General features: G+C 38.2%; 1 protein-coding gene across 2 annotated transcripts in view; it reads left to right on the forward strand.

The window, feature by feature from the left end:
- The window catches only part of itsn2b (intersectin 2b), a 38,695-nt gene extending 22,630 nt beyond the window's left edge, over nucleotides 1-16,065 (forward strand). For both annotated transcript variants that reach the window (XM_030124395.1, XM_030124405.1), the window contains exons 21-40: nucleotides 47-243; nucleotides 876-931; nucleotides 1,114-1,280; nucleotides 1,509-1,539; nucleotides 1,660-1,781; nucleotides 3,639-3,735; nucleotides 3,839-4,033; nucleotides 7,918-8,039; nucleotides 8,706-8,812; nucleotides 8,907-9,090; nucleotides 9,277-9,375; nucleotides 9,542-9,625; nucleotides 9,736-9,819; nucleotides 9,909-9,971; nucleotides 10,406-10,555; nucleotides 11,859-11,977; nucleotides 12,060-12,142; nucleotides 12,223-12,306; nucleotides 13,156-13,329; nucleotides 13,746-16,065. In XM_030124395.1, coding sequence (XP_029980255.1) covers nucleotides 47-243; nucleotides 876-931; nucleotides 1,114-1,280; nucleotides 1,509-1,539; nucleotides 1,660-1,781; nucleotides 3,639-3,735; nucleotides 3,839-4,033; nucleotides 7,918-8,039; nucleotides 8,706-8,812; nucleotides 8,907-9,090; nucleotides 9,277-9,375; nucleotides 9,542-9,625; nucleotides 9,736-9,819; nucleotides 9,909-9,971; nucleotides 10,406-10,555; nucleotides 11,859-11,977; nucleotides 12,060-12,142; nucleotides 12,223-12,306; nucleotides 13,156-13,329; nucleotides 13,746-13,894 — 2,367 coding nt within the window. In that variant the 3' untranslated portion in view covers nucleotides 13,895-16,065. The remainder of the gene's footprint in view (nucleotides 1-46; nucleotides 244-875; nucleotides 932-1,113; nucleotides 1,281-1,508; nucleotides 1,540-1,659; nucleotides 1,782-3,638; nucleotides 3,736-3,838; nucleotides 4,034-7,917; nucleotides 8,040-8,705; nucleotides 8,813-8,906; nucleotides 9,091-9,276; nucleotides 9,376-9,541; nucleotides 9,626-9,735; nucleotides 9,820-9,908; nucleotides 9,972-10,405; nucleotides 10,556-11,858; nucleotides 11,978-12,059; nucleotides 12,143-12,222; nucleotides 12,307-13,155; nucleotides 13,330-13,745) is intronic.
- Nucleotides 16,066-17,515: the final 1,450 nt, after the last annotated feature.

The following is a 17,515-nucleotide window of genomic DNA, read 5'->3' on the forward strand; positions in this document are numbered from 1 at the left end:
GTCTTAACATAATAAGCCCTTGTGTTCTTCTCTGTACTTCTGTCAGCAGGTGGTCAGTAACATGCTCGCCCAGGCCCTGTGCTCCTGGACAGCGAAGACGGATAACCATCTGAACTTCAATAAAGACGATGTCATTCAGGTGCTGGAGCAACAGGAGAATTGGTGGCTCGGAGAGCTGAACGGTGCGCAGGGCTGGTTCCCCAAAACATATGTGACACTGCTGGGTGAAGAAGACACCACAGAGTAAGTTTTCTGACATTTAGAATAATGTAATCGGTCATTTTTAAACAGCCACATTAATACTCAATCCCTTCATGGACCAGTTGTGTGTTTTATCATACATCAGTCACACTTCTTTAAACTGTGACTGGGAGTATGCACATGTCTGCAGGTATGATAACTACTTTGGCATGTGAGGTATTTAGGCCAAAAGGATTTGTCCAGGAGTGTATCTCATTTTGACATATCACACAAACTCAAAGACTTAACATACAGTTTGAGGTGGTATTTTACGAGTCAGTGAAGAAGAGAGATGAGCATGAAGGCCAAGATCGTCATTTGAGTTTACATTCAAGTGCATGTTGTAGCTTTTATCTGATCATATGATTTGGCTTAAGACCAGAAAATGGGATTTCAGGGGTTGAGAAACGGGACTTAAAGTATTACACTTTGGGCAGACCAAGAACAAGGTGTCCCATCTTGTTGAGGAATGCTTCAAATTCAGATTTATTAAAGTATTTGAATGGAAGATACTTTGTCTACTGTTTGCAAAAAAAAAAAAGTAAAGAAAAGTACATCATGTCACATTCACATATGACACATAAGAGGACATTTACTTACTTGCTCAATGTAATGTAGATATTTTGCATTTACAGTGCAAAGAGTTTATCTGTGGATGGTTCAGATCCGACTGACAGCCAACTACTTGAAGGTACAGTTAAGATTCTCTTATTTTAAAACATCAGCATAGTAAAGTCAGTCATCTTCTGAACCTGCTTTATCCTCACTAGGGTCACAGGGGGTGCTGGAGCCTATCCCAGCTACCTATGGGCGAAGCATAATAAAGTGATTGCATATTTTCATTTGTTGTCTTGTCCTTCTGTTTGTCTTCAGAGTACGTAGCGTTGTACACATATGAGTCCCCAGAGCCTGGTGATCTCACATTTGGGGAAGGAGATGTGATCTTGGTGGCTAAAAAAGATGGAGAATGGTGGAATGGCTCAATTGGAGACCGAACAGGCGTGTTCCCCAGCAACTATGTCAAACCTAAAGAGGCAGATGTAAGAAATCTCAAATATGCACAGAGGATGAACTGCTTTCACATAATACAGTAAAATACTGCAATTATTAAGCGTAAGATAGTCCAGTTTTAATTGGTTGAATGGTTGGTTGAATTTAGTTAATTTTACTTTTTAATTGCTTTACATCTTGTGGTTCTCTTATTTGTTTCACTTTATGGCTTGTGATATTTTTTCCTGAAATATTAATTTGCACACATATCTTTTCAGACATCAAGTATGTCTGGGAAGAAGAAACCAGGTAAGCTCACAGTTTTTCTTCTTTTTATCTTCTTTTGAGTTGGCATCTTTTTTTGAATCTCATGTGAATATTCCATTTTTAGTTTTGCCCTTCAGTTTAAGTTTGTGTTTGTGTGATCAGAGATCGCCCAGGTGATCAGGGCCCACTCCTCAACGGGACCGGAGCAACTACACTTGGAGCCTAACCAGCTCATCCTCGTTCTCGGCAAGAACCCCTCGGGTTGGTGGCTCGGAGAACTGCAGGTCAGTGATTTTAAAGGGCTGCTCTGGCTCTCCTTAAAGAGTTAGTCCAGATGTTTTGATGTGGGGTTGAATGAGATATTTATCCATAACACTGCTGTGGACAGGAGCAGCAGGGAAACCTATTTTAGCCACATTTAAGGTCCACCTTACAAAAATAACCATGGTTTATTGTGTGCCATGTTTGGAGTATTTTGCTATGTTTACCTTGCCATTAGACAGCCTTTTCCATTTCATCAATTTTATTTTCAGTTCATGTAAAAAACGGGAAAAAGAAAATGGACATAGCACAAACTCTAAACTCAAAAAAAAAACCTAATTATAAAAACAATCAGACTAACTCCTGACAAAGGATTAAACAAAGCAACACAAGCAAAGATCATCATTCTCTGACAATGACTTGGCCCTTTGTGGAGAGATCATTGTATTGCTTTCTTCGAAGTCAACAGACTCCTGATTTCCTCAAATAGTTTGTGTTTTTTTTTAATTATTATTATTATTATTATTTATTTATTTATTTATGTATTTGATAGGGACAATTCAGTCAAACATAGCTGTAGCTGATGTGATGCATTTAGAGTTTGTAGCTAGTGCTAATTCTCAACTCCAGTACCCGGCTGGGCTCTTCCACAACATTGCAGTATAATATAAAACATGCATCATTTAAAACAATCATACCATACAATTCAATAATCCAGTGTTGCATTTACGAGGGGGGGCTGAAAAGTTCATAGCCTGACTTAGAAGGAGTTATTCCACAGCAATGAAACTTGGCATACATTAAATTCAACCTCTCCTGATACTAACTGCATGGTTTCCTTCCAGATAAACCCACGTTGGATAAATAATTTAGGACTTTGAAAAGTAGTACCAGACACATTTCATGAACCATCCATGGCACTGTGGTCTTATCAAATGTCTGCAGAAAAAGGGGTTAGCCCCCAAGGACATTCATGCTGACATGGTTGCTATAGGGGATGATGCTCCAGCTTTATCAACTGTGCAAAACTGGGAAGCGGAATTCAAGAGGGGTAGGGAGAACAAGGGGGGGTGAAAAGCAAGCATTTTCATGAAATGTCTGTAGTACTACTTTTCAAAGTCCTAAATTATTTATCCAATATGGGTTTATCTGGGAGGAAACCATGCAGTTAGTATGAGGAAAAGTTGAATTTAATGTATGCCAAGTTTCATTGCTGTGCAATAACTCCTTCTAAGTCAGGCTCTGAACTTTTCAGCCCCCCCCCGGATATGAAATGAGGCATTCATTCACTCACTCACTCTTCCACACAATATACACGATATTTACAGATGTCAACAGTTGTGTTTTTTGTGGCTTTGGTGTTTACATCAGGGCAAAATTAGCAAACGATCCATCAATGCAACAGTAGACCAGCTCTATTTGTTTTCTCTAAGGTAAAATTACTATTTTTGTCAAAGGAGTTTGCTGGTTTTAAAGAGAGCAATACCATGGCTTCAGTTCCCACCAAAAACAACATTGCTTAGCTTCCCTGTTGATACTCCTGCCTGTTTAACCATTTGGGCATATGGCCTCTGTGATCTTTCACTAACTATGGATAAATAACTCTTGCAGCCCCACTTCAAATAATCTGAACTAATCCTCTACACTATAAAGATGTAAAACCAGAGGATCAGTTCAGTTTTCCCAGTTGTGCGTCGTCATTGGAGCAGACAAATCACTGTGTAGTTCTGAATATTGTTCACCACAGGCTTGGGACAGAGAGGTTCACAGTGTTTGGTTGAAAAAAAAAAAAAACATCAGGGTCAAAGGTGAGGAGCTCATTGTTGGTATTCCTGTGTGTTGAAAAGCTCATTATGTGTCTGTGTGTTTTCTGACTTCAGGCCCGTGGTAAAAAGCGGCAGAAGGGCTGGTTCCCTGCTACTAATGTAAAAATATTGGGATCTAATAGCGGCAAATCCACACCAGCACCCCAAGCAGGTAAAACACACAAACACTGTTCTGTGTGTGTAAAAATGAGTCTTTAAATAACTTGGTGATCCACTCTGACATATAAACACCTGTCCCTTATCTTCTCTCTCAGTGTGTCAGGTGATTGCCATATACGACTACACAGCCGCCAACCAGGACGAGATGAGCTTCTCTAAAGGTCAGCTCATCAATGTTCTCGACAAAAACAACCCTGACTGGTGGAAAGGAGAAATGAACGGCATCACGGGCCTGTTTCCGACTAATTACGTTAAGTTAACCACGGCAGATTGTGACCCCAGTCAGCAATGTAAGTAAATCCTGTTAATATGTTTAATTCCTTGATTTGGACTTTTCAGATTTAATGTCAGTGTAAATTAGTTTGTAAAATCTGAGTGGTGAACTGATTTTGTTGTTGACGTCAGGGTCAGGGTTTGTTTTCAATGAAAGTGTGTACTTTCAATGCTCACACACAGTGGTTGGAGTAACATGTTAACAATAACTCACAACTCTTTTAAGCTATTTGAGAACTGTGTATGAGTATGAAGGAGGAAGAAAAAATACATAAAGGGCAAGTTTTGACTCATTTGTGGCAACAAGATACATTGGAAAAAATCAAAATCTTACAGACTATATTTTTCTTAATTCAAGATTATTTTGCTTAATTCAAGCAAAAAAATCTGCCAATGGACCAAGTGAAAAGGATCTTGGTATTACTTGAAATGAGATTTTCAAGATCTATTGTCTAAAAATAAGTTCTTATATCTCACTGAAAGGTTACTCTTTAGGTGATTATGTCTTATTTTAAGAGTGATGAGATATTTTGACTAGAAATGAGAAAAATACACTTGGTAAGATTTAGATTTTTTCCGGTATAAGTGTACAGATGCTGAACTAGTTTAACAGACCAGCCTTTGTCCCTAAAGCATGAAGTTCACCGTACCACTTTCAGAGTTGGAAAGACATTCACAGGTTCAAATGTCATAGAACAATAACTCATACATTGATAAAACACAAACAACAGCTCTTTCCACCTGTAGTTGGGCATATGTTTTATAAAAACAGTTTTTCACTAAAGCAAACATTTTTGATCTAGACAAATAACACTGGTCTCTATGTGCTCGAGACACAGACAAGTGCACATTTATCCTTAAGTTACCTACAAATATTGAAACCATTAAAAATTAAGGCGTTTTTTAAGTAAATAAGTGGTAGAGTGTAACTAACAGGTGGTGAATATTTTCCCCAAAGCTTTTTATTCTTTAGTACACTTACAATGAATTAAAAAAACATGAGAAGTAATTGAATCTCATAGCCTCAAAATAATCTCTATGGCCACTCTGTAGCTCTGTATAAAAGAACTGTACACGCTTCACCAGTGTAGCGACTGCTTTCTCCTGCTTCCTTATTTGTTTCTTTAATCCCTTTAATGGACTAATCTCGATCCTTTATCCACCGTCATTAATACTCTTCTCTTCCCCCATCTGTAGATCTGTTTATCTTTTCTTCTCACTGACTATTTGTTGCCTGTTTCTTTCTGTTTCTTCTTTCTTTTCTCACCTCCTGTCTTCCTTCTGATCCTGTCTCTCTCGCTCCCCCGACCTCCCCTTTTCCCTCTCTCTCTTTTTCTTTCCAGGGCGATAGAAAATCCTCTTCCTCCTCCACCTCTTCCTCCTCTCCTCCTCCTCCTGACTTCAGAGAGACCCACTATTACACACTGCTCTGCTGGGTGGAGTGTTGGGCGTCCTCATCTACTAACTTCTGCCACTCAACTAATGTTACTGTGTGGAAGTTCACTGAAAAACATGGGTGTTTTAGAGGGAAAAAACAGAGCTTCTGTATTAGCTGTTGATGAATCAGGACTGGGAAAAGATTTACTGAGAAATGTTGAAGCCCTTGGTGCCTACTTTCTTTGATTTTTAAAGGGTGATGCTGAATCACATAAAATACATCTGAAGCAGAGGTATAGTGGGTCTCTCTGTGGCCTCTCCCTCTCCTTGCATTAGACATTTGTCCAACATATTCCCACTCCCACACTATTGTTTTTCCCTCCCTTTCTTTACTTTTTAGCTCTTATTTTCCATTCCCTCTTATTTTTCACCCTGTTTGTTTGATGACTTGTTTTTTATTCTATCTTCCGTCTTTGTTGGGGGTTCAGTTCACACAGAGCCCACTATTTTCCTCTTTGTTTTCTCCAGATGTGCCTTATTTCAGACATGATGTGCAAGTTTTACAGCCACTTTTAAGCATTACTCTTTAAACTAACAATGATGATGACAGTTTAACCTACTATGTGCGTTTGTTACTTAAACTTGATCAATAAAGGAGCAAAACAAGACATATGAGTAGCAATAAATTTGCTCAGGATTGCATTTAAAGATTCCAGCAATTTCTATCATAAAATGATGAAATGTTTGTGGGTGAATCATTTGGATGCATACCTACATTTTACTACTTCTGGTTTTCAGTGCACATTTTAGTTATATGGTTTTGAAAGTGGTAAAAATGACAGCATTTATATTTAAAAGCTGTATTTCTGATGTTTTTAATAGTTACATACATATATACAGCTGACTTTTCCAAAGACGATAAACATTGACAAGCATATGTTTTTGTCCTCCATGGGTGTTATCATAAACACTGCTGCACCTTACATGAAGTTAAGGCAGCTGTTTTGCTCCTTGTCTGAATGTTTCTTGAAAGATTATGCATGTCTGCTCATAGTATTTCCCAGCATAGAAGATTTTAGACACTTAGGGGAAAATATCTCAAAGCCTTTAAGCCAACAATCTATGCAAAGAGAGTTTTATCCTCATATGAGGTTGTGTGAATCTTATGTTCAGTGTGATAAATACAGAGGCACACTTATATCAAGGGCATCATGTATAGTGTGTGTTTCCATTGGTTCCCTATTCAACATAATGATCAGCTGTAATTCAAGCAAATGCAAACTGCAGCTCAAGTGCTACCGACAGTACTTTGTCTGTTCTGAGGTTGTGTGGGTTCAAAAGCTGAAAGAAAATGATGCGATACACTCAGACAGGAGTGTCTATAGCAGCTGATGTGATGACAGACTGAGCATTTTTATGAAAATACTTTTTAAGATGTGTCTAATATATTTTCAGATTCTAAATAAAACATTGAAGGACAGTGAAGTGTTTTTTTTTATTTTTTTTATCTAATATCAGTCTTCACCTCTGCAGGAAGTTCATATGTTTATATTGTCAACATATTGCCTCTACATACCATTTAGATTAACACAAATATGTGAACAATCTTTTGAACAGTTGGTATCCTTTCCATTACACATCCACACTATATTTAACAACCCCTATGTGGTTTTTGTTGTCATGGTCTATAACCTTTACTTCCACAATGGCAACAAAAAATTAGATTCTTTTTGCATTTTATTAAGTTAAACAAAAATGTTCTATCCTTGAATTACTTACAAGTTAAGAAAAAAACAGTTGCAGCAAGAGACAAGTTATTTAAATGATAGAATTTCAACTTCTGTCTGTGAACTTCATTCTGAACGTGTGTGAAAGAGGTGAGAAGGGAAAGAATCTCCTTTCCTGTTTTGGTACAAACAGATTATGCTGATAAGTTTGCTAGGAGTTGTAGTGTGACACCAGCAAGGAGACAAAGGAGAAAGGCAAATGAGCAGGATAAAGACCCAGACTTTGCAGAAACAACAAAAAGACACATCTGAACCAACATTTTGAACTTGAGATCAGTATAGTTAAAGGAGGAGACCAACAACCAGAGATTTATAGGGTAAGATAGGGCAATGAGCAGATTTCACTTTCTAAACCTTTGGGATAACGGAGATGAAGGTGATATAAAACATGATGAAGACAGGGAGCAACATTCAACTAGTGGTGAACCCTCTCACTGGGTAAATGGATGTCCTGTACCAGGTAAGTGTGTGATCTGATCCGTTAGCAGTCTTCACTGTTAACCTTTTCATTGCTTTCATTTTCTGCTCTGCCTCCCATTTCTTGCCAAAACAAGTTGTTGATATATCCATCTAAAATTTAAAACAGAGGTATTTTTGTGAAACCATGTCCAGACCTCCAGTAGGAGGCAGTAAATGCAGCACTCACCTGTGGCTGCGGTTGAATCAAGTGGCTGCTCATGATTTTGCTGCTGTGGAAAAACTTCCAACTCCCCCTCTGTGTCCATCTTCTGCCGCAGGGTGTGCAGACCTGAACAGCCTGGACACACTGAGCCCACAGGAGAAGAAAAGACAGGGTTACATCCATGAGCTGATACAAACTGAGGAGAGATATGTGGAAGATTTGCAGATAGTACTGGAGGTAATGACCACAGTGTAAACAGAGGATTCTGCAGGTGGTTGTGCTAAACCCATGAAGATTCTAGGCTTATTTCAATTAGTCAAAACATTCTGTGTCTAAAACGGGGATTTGTGAGGATCTAATCACAGAAATTGAATAGAACATTCCTAATTTTGTCACCTTATTACTATTTTCATTAGCTGAAAATGTTTCATCACCTGAAAATAACGATAAGGTCATCATTCATAAATGGGGGGGGGGGGGGGTCAAGCTCCAAACAGACTCCCTCTTTTTTTCATTTCATAGCAGTTGGTATCCAGCATTCAGATGTATTATGGTCACTTACTGTATTTCAATATGGACCGTTTTTATTAATCCCTGTAAAACAAAATTGCAGTTATTTGCAGATGTCCTATGTTTGTAGGTTTTCTTGTTGTTTTTTTCCTGTATTTTTAATACATTCTATGCACCAACAAACACTGCTGTAAGTGATCTTAACCAGGGAAGCCTAAGGGTTTTGCTGCAATCTTAACATCCTTTAGTTAATCTAAAATTTTGTCATTTTTAATGTGCAACCAGCCTCTGTTGTGTGTCTCCACAATAAATCAGCAAATGGATAAATGTAGGTAAACAATGAAATGCTGCAGAAAACATGCATCTCATCATGCCCCTTCTGTCTGTCTGTAGGTCTTCTATAAGCCGATGTCTGAGTCTGGCCGACTGAATGATGAAGAGATGGCCATGATTTTTGTCAACTGGAAAGAACTCCTGACCTGTAACAACAAGCTTCTCAAGTAAATATCAAATGAACAACTTGAATGACCCAGGAGGAAGAAGTGATCTCCTACAGGCGCTGTGATACTGTATGCTTGTGTATTTGTTTCGCAGGGCGCTACATGTTCGGAAGAAGACGGGTGGGGACAACATGCCAGTACAGATGATTGGAGACATTCTGGCCAAGGAGCTGGCACACATGCAGCCTTACATCCGCTTCTGCTCCTGCCAGTTCAACGGTGCAGCTATTCTTCAGACTCGCACCGACAACGAGCCAGATTTTAAAACCTTCCTCAAGGTAGGACAGAGAAGAGGGAGGAGGGGTGTATCAGTACAAAATGCAGCAGATGAAACATGAAGCTGTGAAGGAGACAGAAAGTTAGTGGGGGTGTCTTCATGCACTGATGGTTTGTACTCCCTGACATAAAAACAAAAACAAGAATCTTCATGTGGTTTAGTCAACTTTTGTTTTCTTCCCCATCAGAAAATTGCCACTGACTACAGGTGTAAAGGCATGCCGCTGTCCAGTTTCCTGCTGAAGCCCATGCAGAGGATCACACGCTACCCACTGCACATCAAAAACGTAGGCCTGCATGTTCATGAGCGTGTCTGAGCTCCTCATTAAATGGTTCAAATCCTGACCTTATTGTGTTTAATGAGAATAAAAGAATGTTTTGTCTTTTACCCCTTGCTTACAGGCGAAATTAACTTGTTAACTTGTATGTGTGTGTGTGTGTGTGTGTGTTTAGATCCTGGAGTGCACTGCAGAGGGCCACACTGACCGGGGTCCTCTGAAAGAGGCTCTGGAGAGGGCTGAAGAACTCTGTCAGCAGGTGTGTTTGTTTTCTGATTTTGTCTTTACAGAAGGTTTTTTTCTGTATTTTTTGTGCCAAGCACCTTGTATTTGTATGAGGTTTCTAAACTTGATGGTTTTGTCATCCAGGTCAACGAAGGTGTCAGAGAGAAGGAAAATTCTGACAGACTCGAATGGATCCAGAACCACGTACAGTGTGATGGTGCTGCTGAGGTATTAAACTTGTAATTCAATTAGTTCAGTTCAGTTTAGTATTTTCCCTTATTCACTTATATGTTTCATTTTCTATAATCTTCCCACAGCACCTGGTCTTTAACTCTCTTACCAATTGTTTGGGTCCTAGGAAACTTCTCCACAGTGGAAAGGTGAGTAACTGGAATCCTGTGCTTTTTCCTATTTTAACAGAAGTGTCATCTCATTGAATAATTTGTTAATGTCTAGAGACTGAAATCATCAGGAGGAGGTTGTACAGTTGAAAAGAAATGAGAAACATTACCGGGTCAGACACCAGGGTGATGTGGTTACATGGCAAACCCTCAGACCACAGCAGCACCAGGAAAGCAGTGAGGAAACTTAACAGAGATCAGTGATGGAGTTCAGCTGGGCAGAAAACTAACAGACCGATGTCAGAGAATGATGGCACATCATATCACAGACACCGAACTGCCATTTGATACTGAAAGGATGATTGACATACCTCTATGAAGAATTAAAATAGAAGCAAAGGGAGAGATCAATCCTAAATGTTTTACAGTCAGATGGTATCAACTGTTCATAATTAATCTCATATTTTTTTCAGATGTACAAGGCAAAGAGCAGCAAGGAGCTGTGGGCCTTTCTTTTTAATGACTTCCTGCTTTTGACTCATGCGGCGAAACAGTTCACCTCGTCTGGACCTGACAAACTGTTCAGCAACAGGAATAATACGCAACTTAAAATGTATAAGCCAGTAAGTCATATACACATACATCTCACAATCTGTATGACAGCACTCACTGACGTGTTGCATTCCTTTACCCCTCACCACATGACCTGCTCTAATCCTAAAACCAAGTCTGAACGGTGAAAAAAACATTTAAAGTGATGATTACTGACTAAAACCTTGGTTTTCCATTTTTGTAAATTTTGGGATAGCACTTAAGCTATCAGTGGTTACCAAAAACCACTGAAGGCAAATTAATATAAAATCAGTGTGAGGACTATCATCACCAAGTTTCACGTCTTCATTTCAAGAACTCTAGTGCCACCAAGGATTAAAATCAAATGTGTGTTAATGCACAGAACCTTTAAACCTTATGCTCAGTTTTTAGCAATAAGGTGTTATATTCCTTGGATCAAGTCAGTTTTAAAACATGGCAATATCATTTTACAAGCAGTGAGATAATATTTCAGTATTTGTTATTGATACCACATAGTGTGTGTTATAAGCACGTCTTCCAGAGGTTACCCCCCAAAAATGATTTGACCACTGAACAGAGCTGTAATAAGCCAAAACACATTTTTTTCCCAGATATATTTGTTGGCCTTCGAAAAGTGGTAGTTACAAGTGATGTTGCCTTGGAGAATATGGAATATGGGTGAACACCAATAATTTCAACCAAAATGTGTCTAAACATTTATCCATGACAGTTAAATGAATGATGCATACATGATGCAAGTTCAGTTGTACCTCATTTTTGTTCAGTTGACAAAAAACTTGCCATTTTCCTTCTGATCATTTTAAAGACATGTCCTTAAAACATGTCAGATCCAGCTGTCACAGTGACTTTGTCCTGGTGGGCCTTCTGTTTAGCAGCTGCATTTCTCTTTGACTTTTAATTAGAGGTAGACTGATATATTGATGTTTTTTCAATATCGCCCATCGGCCTTATTTATTTATTTATTTTGAAAGCCGATATTTGATCAATAATAAAAATGCTCTAAGATATTTAATCAGGCACCTGTGGGAGCAGCACTTGAAGTTCAATAAATATTAAAAGAATACTATATGTATGTGTATTACTAATTTCATTTATATTGCTGCATAAAAATCTTAATTATCTGAGTGTTTCAATTGTATTTTATGGTCAATGTGCTTTAAAAGAAAAAAATCGGCCTTAAATATTAGCCTCAAAAATCATCTGTAGATATCGGCCATTGGCTGTCCATATTTTAAAAAAATCGGCCTTAGAAAAACCTATATCGGTCAACCTCTGCTTTTAATCTGGTGTTTATTTTTATTCATGGTCATTTGTTTTCTTTCTTTCCTACAGCCTGTGTTTCTAAATGAAGTTCTAGTGAAGCTGCCTGATCCCTCTAGTGATGAGCCCATCTTCCACATCTCACACATCGACAGAGTCTACATCCTCAAGACTGACAACATCAATGAACGGTAACTTCATACACACCTACACACACATATTGTGTTTATTTAATGGCTTTTAACAAATGCTATGTATGCTTTGTTATTTCAGGACAGCCTGGGTCCAAAAGATTAAAGCTACATCTGAAGAGTTCATTGAAACAGAAAAGAAAAAGAGGGAAAAGGCCTACCAAGGTCCGTCTTCACACCCATAGCCACTCACACCATTTCAGATGTGTTAATTCCTCAGGGTAATTTAAGCTTTGTGTCTGCAGCGCGATCGGTGAAGACCACTGGAATTGGCAGACTCCTCGTCACCATCTTGGAGGCCACTGAGCTGAAGGCGGCCAAACCCAGTGGTGAGTGTAGATTAGACTCATGTCGCTGGATTGTTTACAGTTCAGTGAATGAATGGACTCATCATCCTCATCATCCTTATCTCTGAATGTATCCAGGCTTTGACCCCTGATGCTCATGGGTAACCTACTAACCCACAATCCTGCTGTGCTTTAGATATTCCACAATATCACATAGACCAAAGCATAAAAGAATGTCAGGACTACAATTTGTAAAAAAGTAGAGATGTAAAGTTATTAAACTGTTTTCTAGACCATTGTGTAAGAGACTATACCGTATATACAAATATATGTGTTCAAGTGGGGTAAAAAAAAAAAAAAACAATAGAAGTATCATGTAATGAAGGAAGTGGTTGTGTATCAGTTTAACCCAGGGGTTGGGAAACTGTTATAAGAGCTATTTTTGGACATGTGCTGCAAATTTTATTCGACAAAACATTTTTTATTTATTTTGTAGGCTACACATTTTTACAGTTGCCACAGGGAGCGGCAGGTTTCCTATCTCTGCATTAAACCATGTCTCAAATGTCTCATACAAACACAATATACAGTAACTTTAAAATATACCACTAGTTTTGTTAAACAAATAGTGACAGTAAATGTATGCCTTTTTATGTATTTTACCACTTGTCAGTTATCATTCCCTGTTTCTCATCATTGCATTTTAAATTCATTTGTACTCACTCAGCACAGAACATAACAATAGTCTCAATTAGCTTCTTTATATTCATAGTTTTTATTTACTGTTGATTATTGTTACAGTTTGACTTTGTTGTCCTGTTTTCTTCCTTTGCGTCTCCTCCTGGTCTGTTGCCTCCTCCCTCCTGTCCATCTCCACTGTTTCTCCTCTAGGTAAAAGTAACCCCTATTGTGAGGTGACGATGGGAGCTCAGATCTTTACGTCCAGGACACTCAATGACACTCTGAACCCCAAGTGGAACTTCAACTGTCAGTTTCACATCAAGGACCTCTACCAGGACGTCCTCTGCATCACCATCTTTGAAAGAGACCAGTTCTCACCTGATGGTCTGTCACCACTTTCACCTGTCCATTGTTTGTCTTTGTTTTCCATCTGTGCTCACTGATTTCTCTGGGTAATTAAATGATGAAAATAACCACAGCATCAGCTGGATCAGTAATCTATCTGATTGTTAGTTGGAATATCTGATTAAGACAGACTTGTTTTTCTGGAGGTTTTTTTCTTGAGATTTGTGTAGTAGCAGTCACAGGATTCCATATGGAGGTCATGCATAAATGGATTCAAAAACATTAGATTATTGTGCTTAACCCAAACTTATAGTTGTGAAAAATGTTTTTAAAAAAACCTCATTACAATAAAATAATTTTGTTTTTATTGTGTTTGTCTTTTTGCAGTTTTTGATGAATTCATATTTAACTTTTTTGTAATATAATTTTCTCCTCCCTTTTTTGTACGGTTCCAGACTTCCTTGGTCGAACAGAGGTTCCAGTGGCGACGATAAAGAAGGAGTTGGAGAACAAGGGGCCAGTGACGCGTCGACTTCTGCTGCATGAGGTCCCAACAGGGGAAGTGTGGGTCCGTCTGGACCTGCAGCTCTTCAACAGCAAATAGCCATGTGGAATGGACAGAACAAAACAGATGTCTTATACTGAGAGACACCAATAGAAAAAGCTGCTTTTTATCACAACAAATAGTTTTCTATTCACACGACGCCCACATGCCTTAAAAGACCTGTAAAGATACTCGTATTAAACTACTCGTTTTACACATCTCGCCTTAATATTAAAATGCACAAATAATACCTCTTCTTCCATCATCTGAATCTTCTCATTAAAGTGAGGGTCTTCTGAACCCACCATTGAGAATTTGCAAAAAAATAGAAAGGGAAGCATGTTTATAAAAGCAGCTTGAACCAGTACAATTTTTACATCCTGAAGGAGCTAAAAAAAGGACTGTCTGACTAAACACACAGCGTGTGACGAGGCTGAATCAGGGTCCTGAGCTGTAATAATTTATGACCTTCAGAAGGTAGAACTGGACATAAGCTGTTTAAAAGCAAATAATCATGGAACTATTAATAGAGCAATAAATATTTAAGTAGAAGGGTTCTTCTGTGCTCTCACTTTGCTCACAAAGCTCTGTTTCTATAATCTTCGAGCCGTGGACACACTTTGCCAAGTCTGCTGAATTAAGGCCATTTAATGTGTTAAAGTTAAGGTAACAAGTGCTTTCTTTATCCTAACTCCCGACGTATATGGTATATTGTCATGAAGTTGTTTTTCGCTGAGGCTCATGGCTTCTGGAGACTCTGCTGACAGTGGTCATAAACCCTCTGGTGACATTAATATTTAACACTTCATAAACCATGAGCGGAAACATGGTGAGATCTGTTTAACAACTGTATAAAGTGTCCAGGCTTTAGTCTGGAGTCAGTTTACTACTGTAAATAGAAGACCTCATGAGATGATGTTCTGGTTCATGTGTGCATCACTGTAGTAATACTTAACACTTCAATTGTTCTTCTGCCTAGTGTGTGTATTTAACAGTGTGTACATACTTACAGGATGCATGTCCACATGCAGAATATCTCTATGCGACGGCACTAGAACGTACCACTCCTGGCCTTAATGCAAGCAATATAATCTAAGTCTTTGAAAACCTGTTTCTAAACCCTTTGAGTTCATGTGGATCATGCAAAGAGTTGCATGAATCTGTTCTTGGGTTAGATGTGTCTTTTTCTTCCATGTGCAAAGTCAGCCAGGGCCAAGTAAGTTCTTAAAGTGAGACAAAACCTAGGTGAAAAGATGTGAGAGCAAATGTTTTCCTCCATACCTTGAACTTCTATCTTAAAAGGGACAGTAAAGTCAGATTTTCTTTCTTACTTTTTAATGCAGAAACATTTTTGAGGTAACTCGGTAACGGTAATAAACAGTATTTTTTATTGCAGACATTATTTCGGTTCTTAAGTCCACACTGCATTGTTGACAATATCTGTTGCCTCAAATATCTGCCTTTAAACTCTTACCTGGATATAGTGTGTAAAACCTTTTATTTATGTTGTTGGTTGATTTTAGGTTTCTTTCGGTGTCCCTCGCCTTGTTTTTACTTTGATCTCTGTCATCCAGTCTCTGTTCTAACCCTGAATGCCGCTGTGTGCTCTGGATATTAACGAAAAATGTATTTATTTCTTAATTTATGCGTGCATGACTATCCAAAGGTTTAAAGCATCTTTGCTGTGTCATTTAGGATAATCAGCTGGTGTTCACTGGGCTTGAGTTTGTTTTGAACATGTGATGTCAAATATTAAATTTGTGTTCATCAGATGGATGTTGATACTGTTCTGAAAGGTGATATTTTATTTTGGAGAATTGAGTTTTACTGTAAACAGACTTGCTCACTGGGCATTTTTGAACAGCCTGCTGCTTAGTGCTCTTGTAATCTTTTCATTTGTTTTAATCAGGCAACAAAACTTATGTTTTTAGATCTTGTATTAAACTCAGTGTTGTTTTTTTTCTTATTACAGTTGCTGAAAAATGTGTAAAGACGGTAGACTACCTTTCTTATGTGTGTGGGGGTGTAAGTGTTTTGTCTTTAGTTTAATTTTACCTTTTATTTTCTGCATCTGTTTGCATTGAGTGCTAACTTTATTTTTATGGCCTCTAACACTGACTGACTGTTCAGCCTGATGTAACCTGCTGTTTGTACTCCCTCGGGTCTATATGTGGCTCTCTGAATCAGGGTTTTTCAAGTCCTATTAAAGATAATAAAAGTGACCGAATGCTCAGATTTTTCATTTGCTTGGTAAAAGAAACAATGAAAAGAGAGAGTAATTTGTGACACAAAACTATCATCATACTGCGTGACATTTGATACATGACAATCCTCCATGATGCATGACAGTGTGTAACTGAATTAAAACTACCCTTTAAACAAAAAAAAAACAAAACAGGAATTATGTCTTTATCCACATTAGAGCCTCTTTAACTCCATGTTTACATCTGGGAGTGTCTGGCCAAAAATAAAGTCACATACTGTTTCATTTAATCTCCTTTAGCTTTGATAACACTGGTCAACAACAAATTTATTGTTTAAGTTTTTTGAGCTGATTTAGGATAATTTTGGTGTGCTGAATCCAAAAATCACATTAATTTTGCTCAATCAAGTCAACTTTCTGAACTATGCTACATATTGGCTTTTTAACATTTTTGCTTACATTTATGGGCATTTTCACATCATATGATACAAAATTCTTTCATATTTCTTGCAATAAACGAGTTCTGAAGATTATACTTTTGCCAATTTATGATTAATGTTTTTTTTAATATTACAGGTGAATGAAATGGCTTCGACTAGAAAATCTTACAAAAATAAGCCTGACGTATTCTGCTGCATCTGTGGTGAATACACCATTGTACCTAACAGGAATCAAGTGATCAAATGATTTTTTTTCTCTTAAAACCTATTTTGGGTGAGAACTATATAAAAAACTAGAAGCACTCGGAGAGCGTAGACCTCCGCCAAGGCTGATCAGTGCCCCCCCCCATGGGCCCCCCCACCCCCGATCACCACCAAAATTTAATCATTTCTTCCTTATCCCATTTCCAACAAACCCTGAAAATTTCATCCAAATCTGTCCATAACTTTTCGAGTTATGTTGCACACTAACGGACAGACAAACAAACAAACAAACAAACCCTGGCAAAAACATAACCTCCTTGGTGGAGGTAATCAACTGATAAAGTCACAAAAATGTAATCAATTTTGTGAGAAGATCAAATTTTTCAAAATCAAATTAGCAAAGAAACCTGACCTGATTGAGAAAACAGATGTCATTTTTGGATTTAGCGGTGCAAAATGGTCCTAATTCAGTTGAAAAAACCTGGACAACTTGCAAAAAACATTTTTTTGTAACCCAGTGTAATGAGACACATAACATAGACTGTGGTATTGCTTAAGCCACTAAGTGCTAATGCATTGTCAAAATAAATGTCACAGTGTCCTTGACCAAGGTGCTGAGGAAGAACCTTGGTCAAAATCGTTAGCAGTACACCGTTAATGTGCTAATGCTAACAGGTGCTGTGTGTGTCAGGATGGGGGAAATGTACACACTGAATTGCCCTACAGGGAAAATGAACTGAGTTAACATCCATCCAGAGGTGTGTTCATGTTTGGCTAAGATCATATATTGATAAACAAGCTGTGTTAAGACTTCCCATAGACTCTCAGGTTCAG

The sequence above is a fragment of the Sphaeramia orbicularis genome, chromosome 3 (assembly GCF_902148855.1).
Source record: "Sphaeramia orbicularis chromosome 3, fSphaOr1.1, whole genome shotgun sequence".
Lineage (NCBI taxonomy): Eukaryota > Metazoa > Chordata > Actinopteri > Kurtiformes > Apogonidae > Sphaeramia > Sphaeramia orbicularis.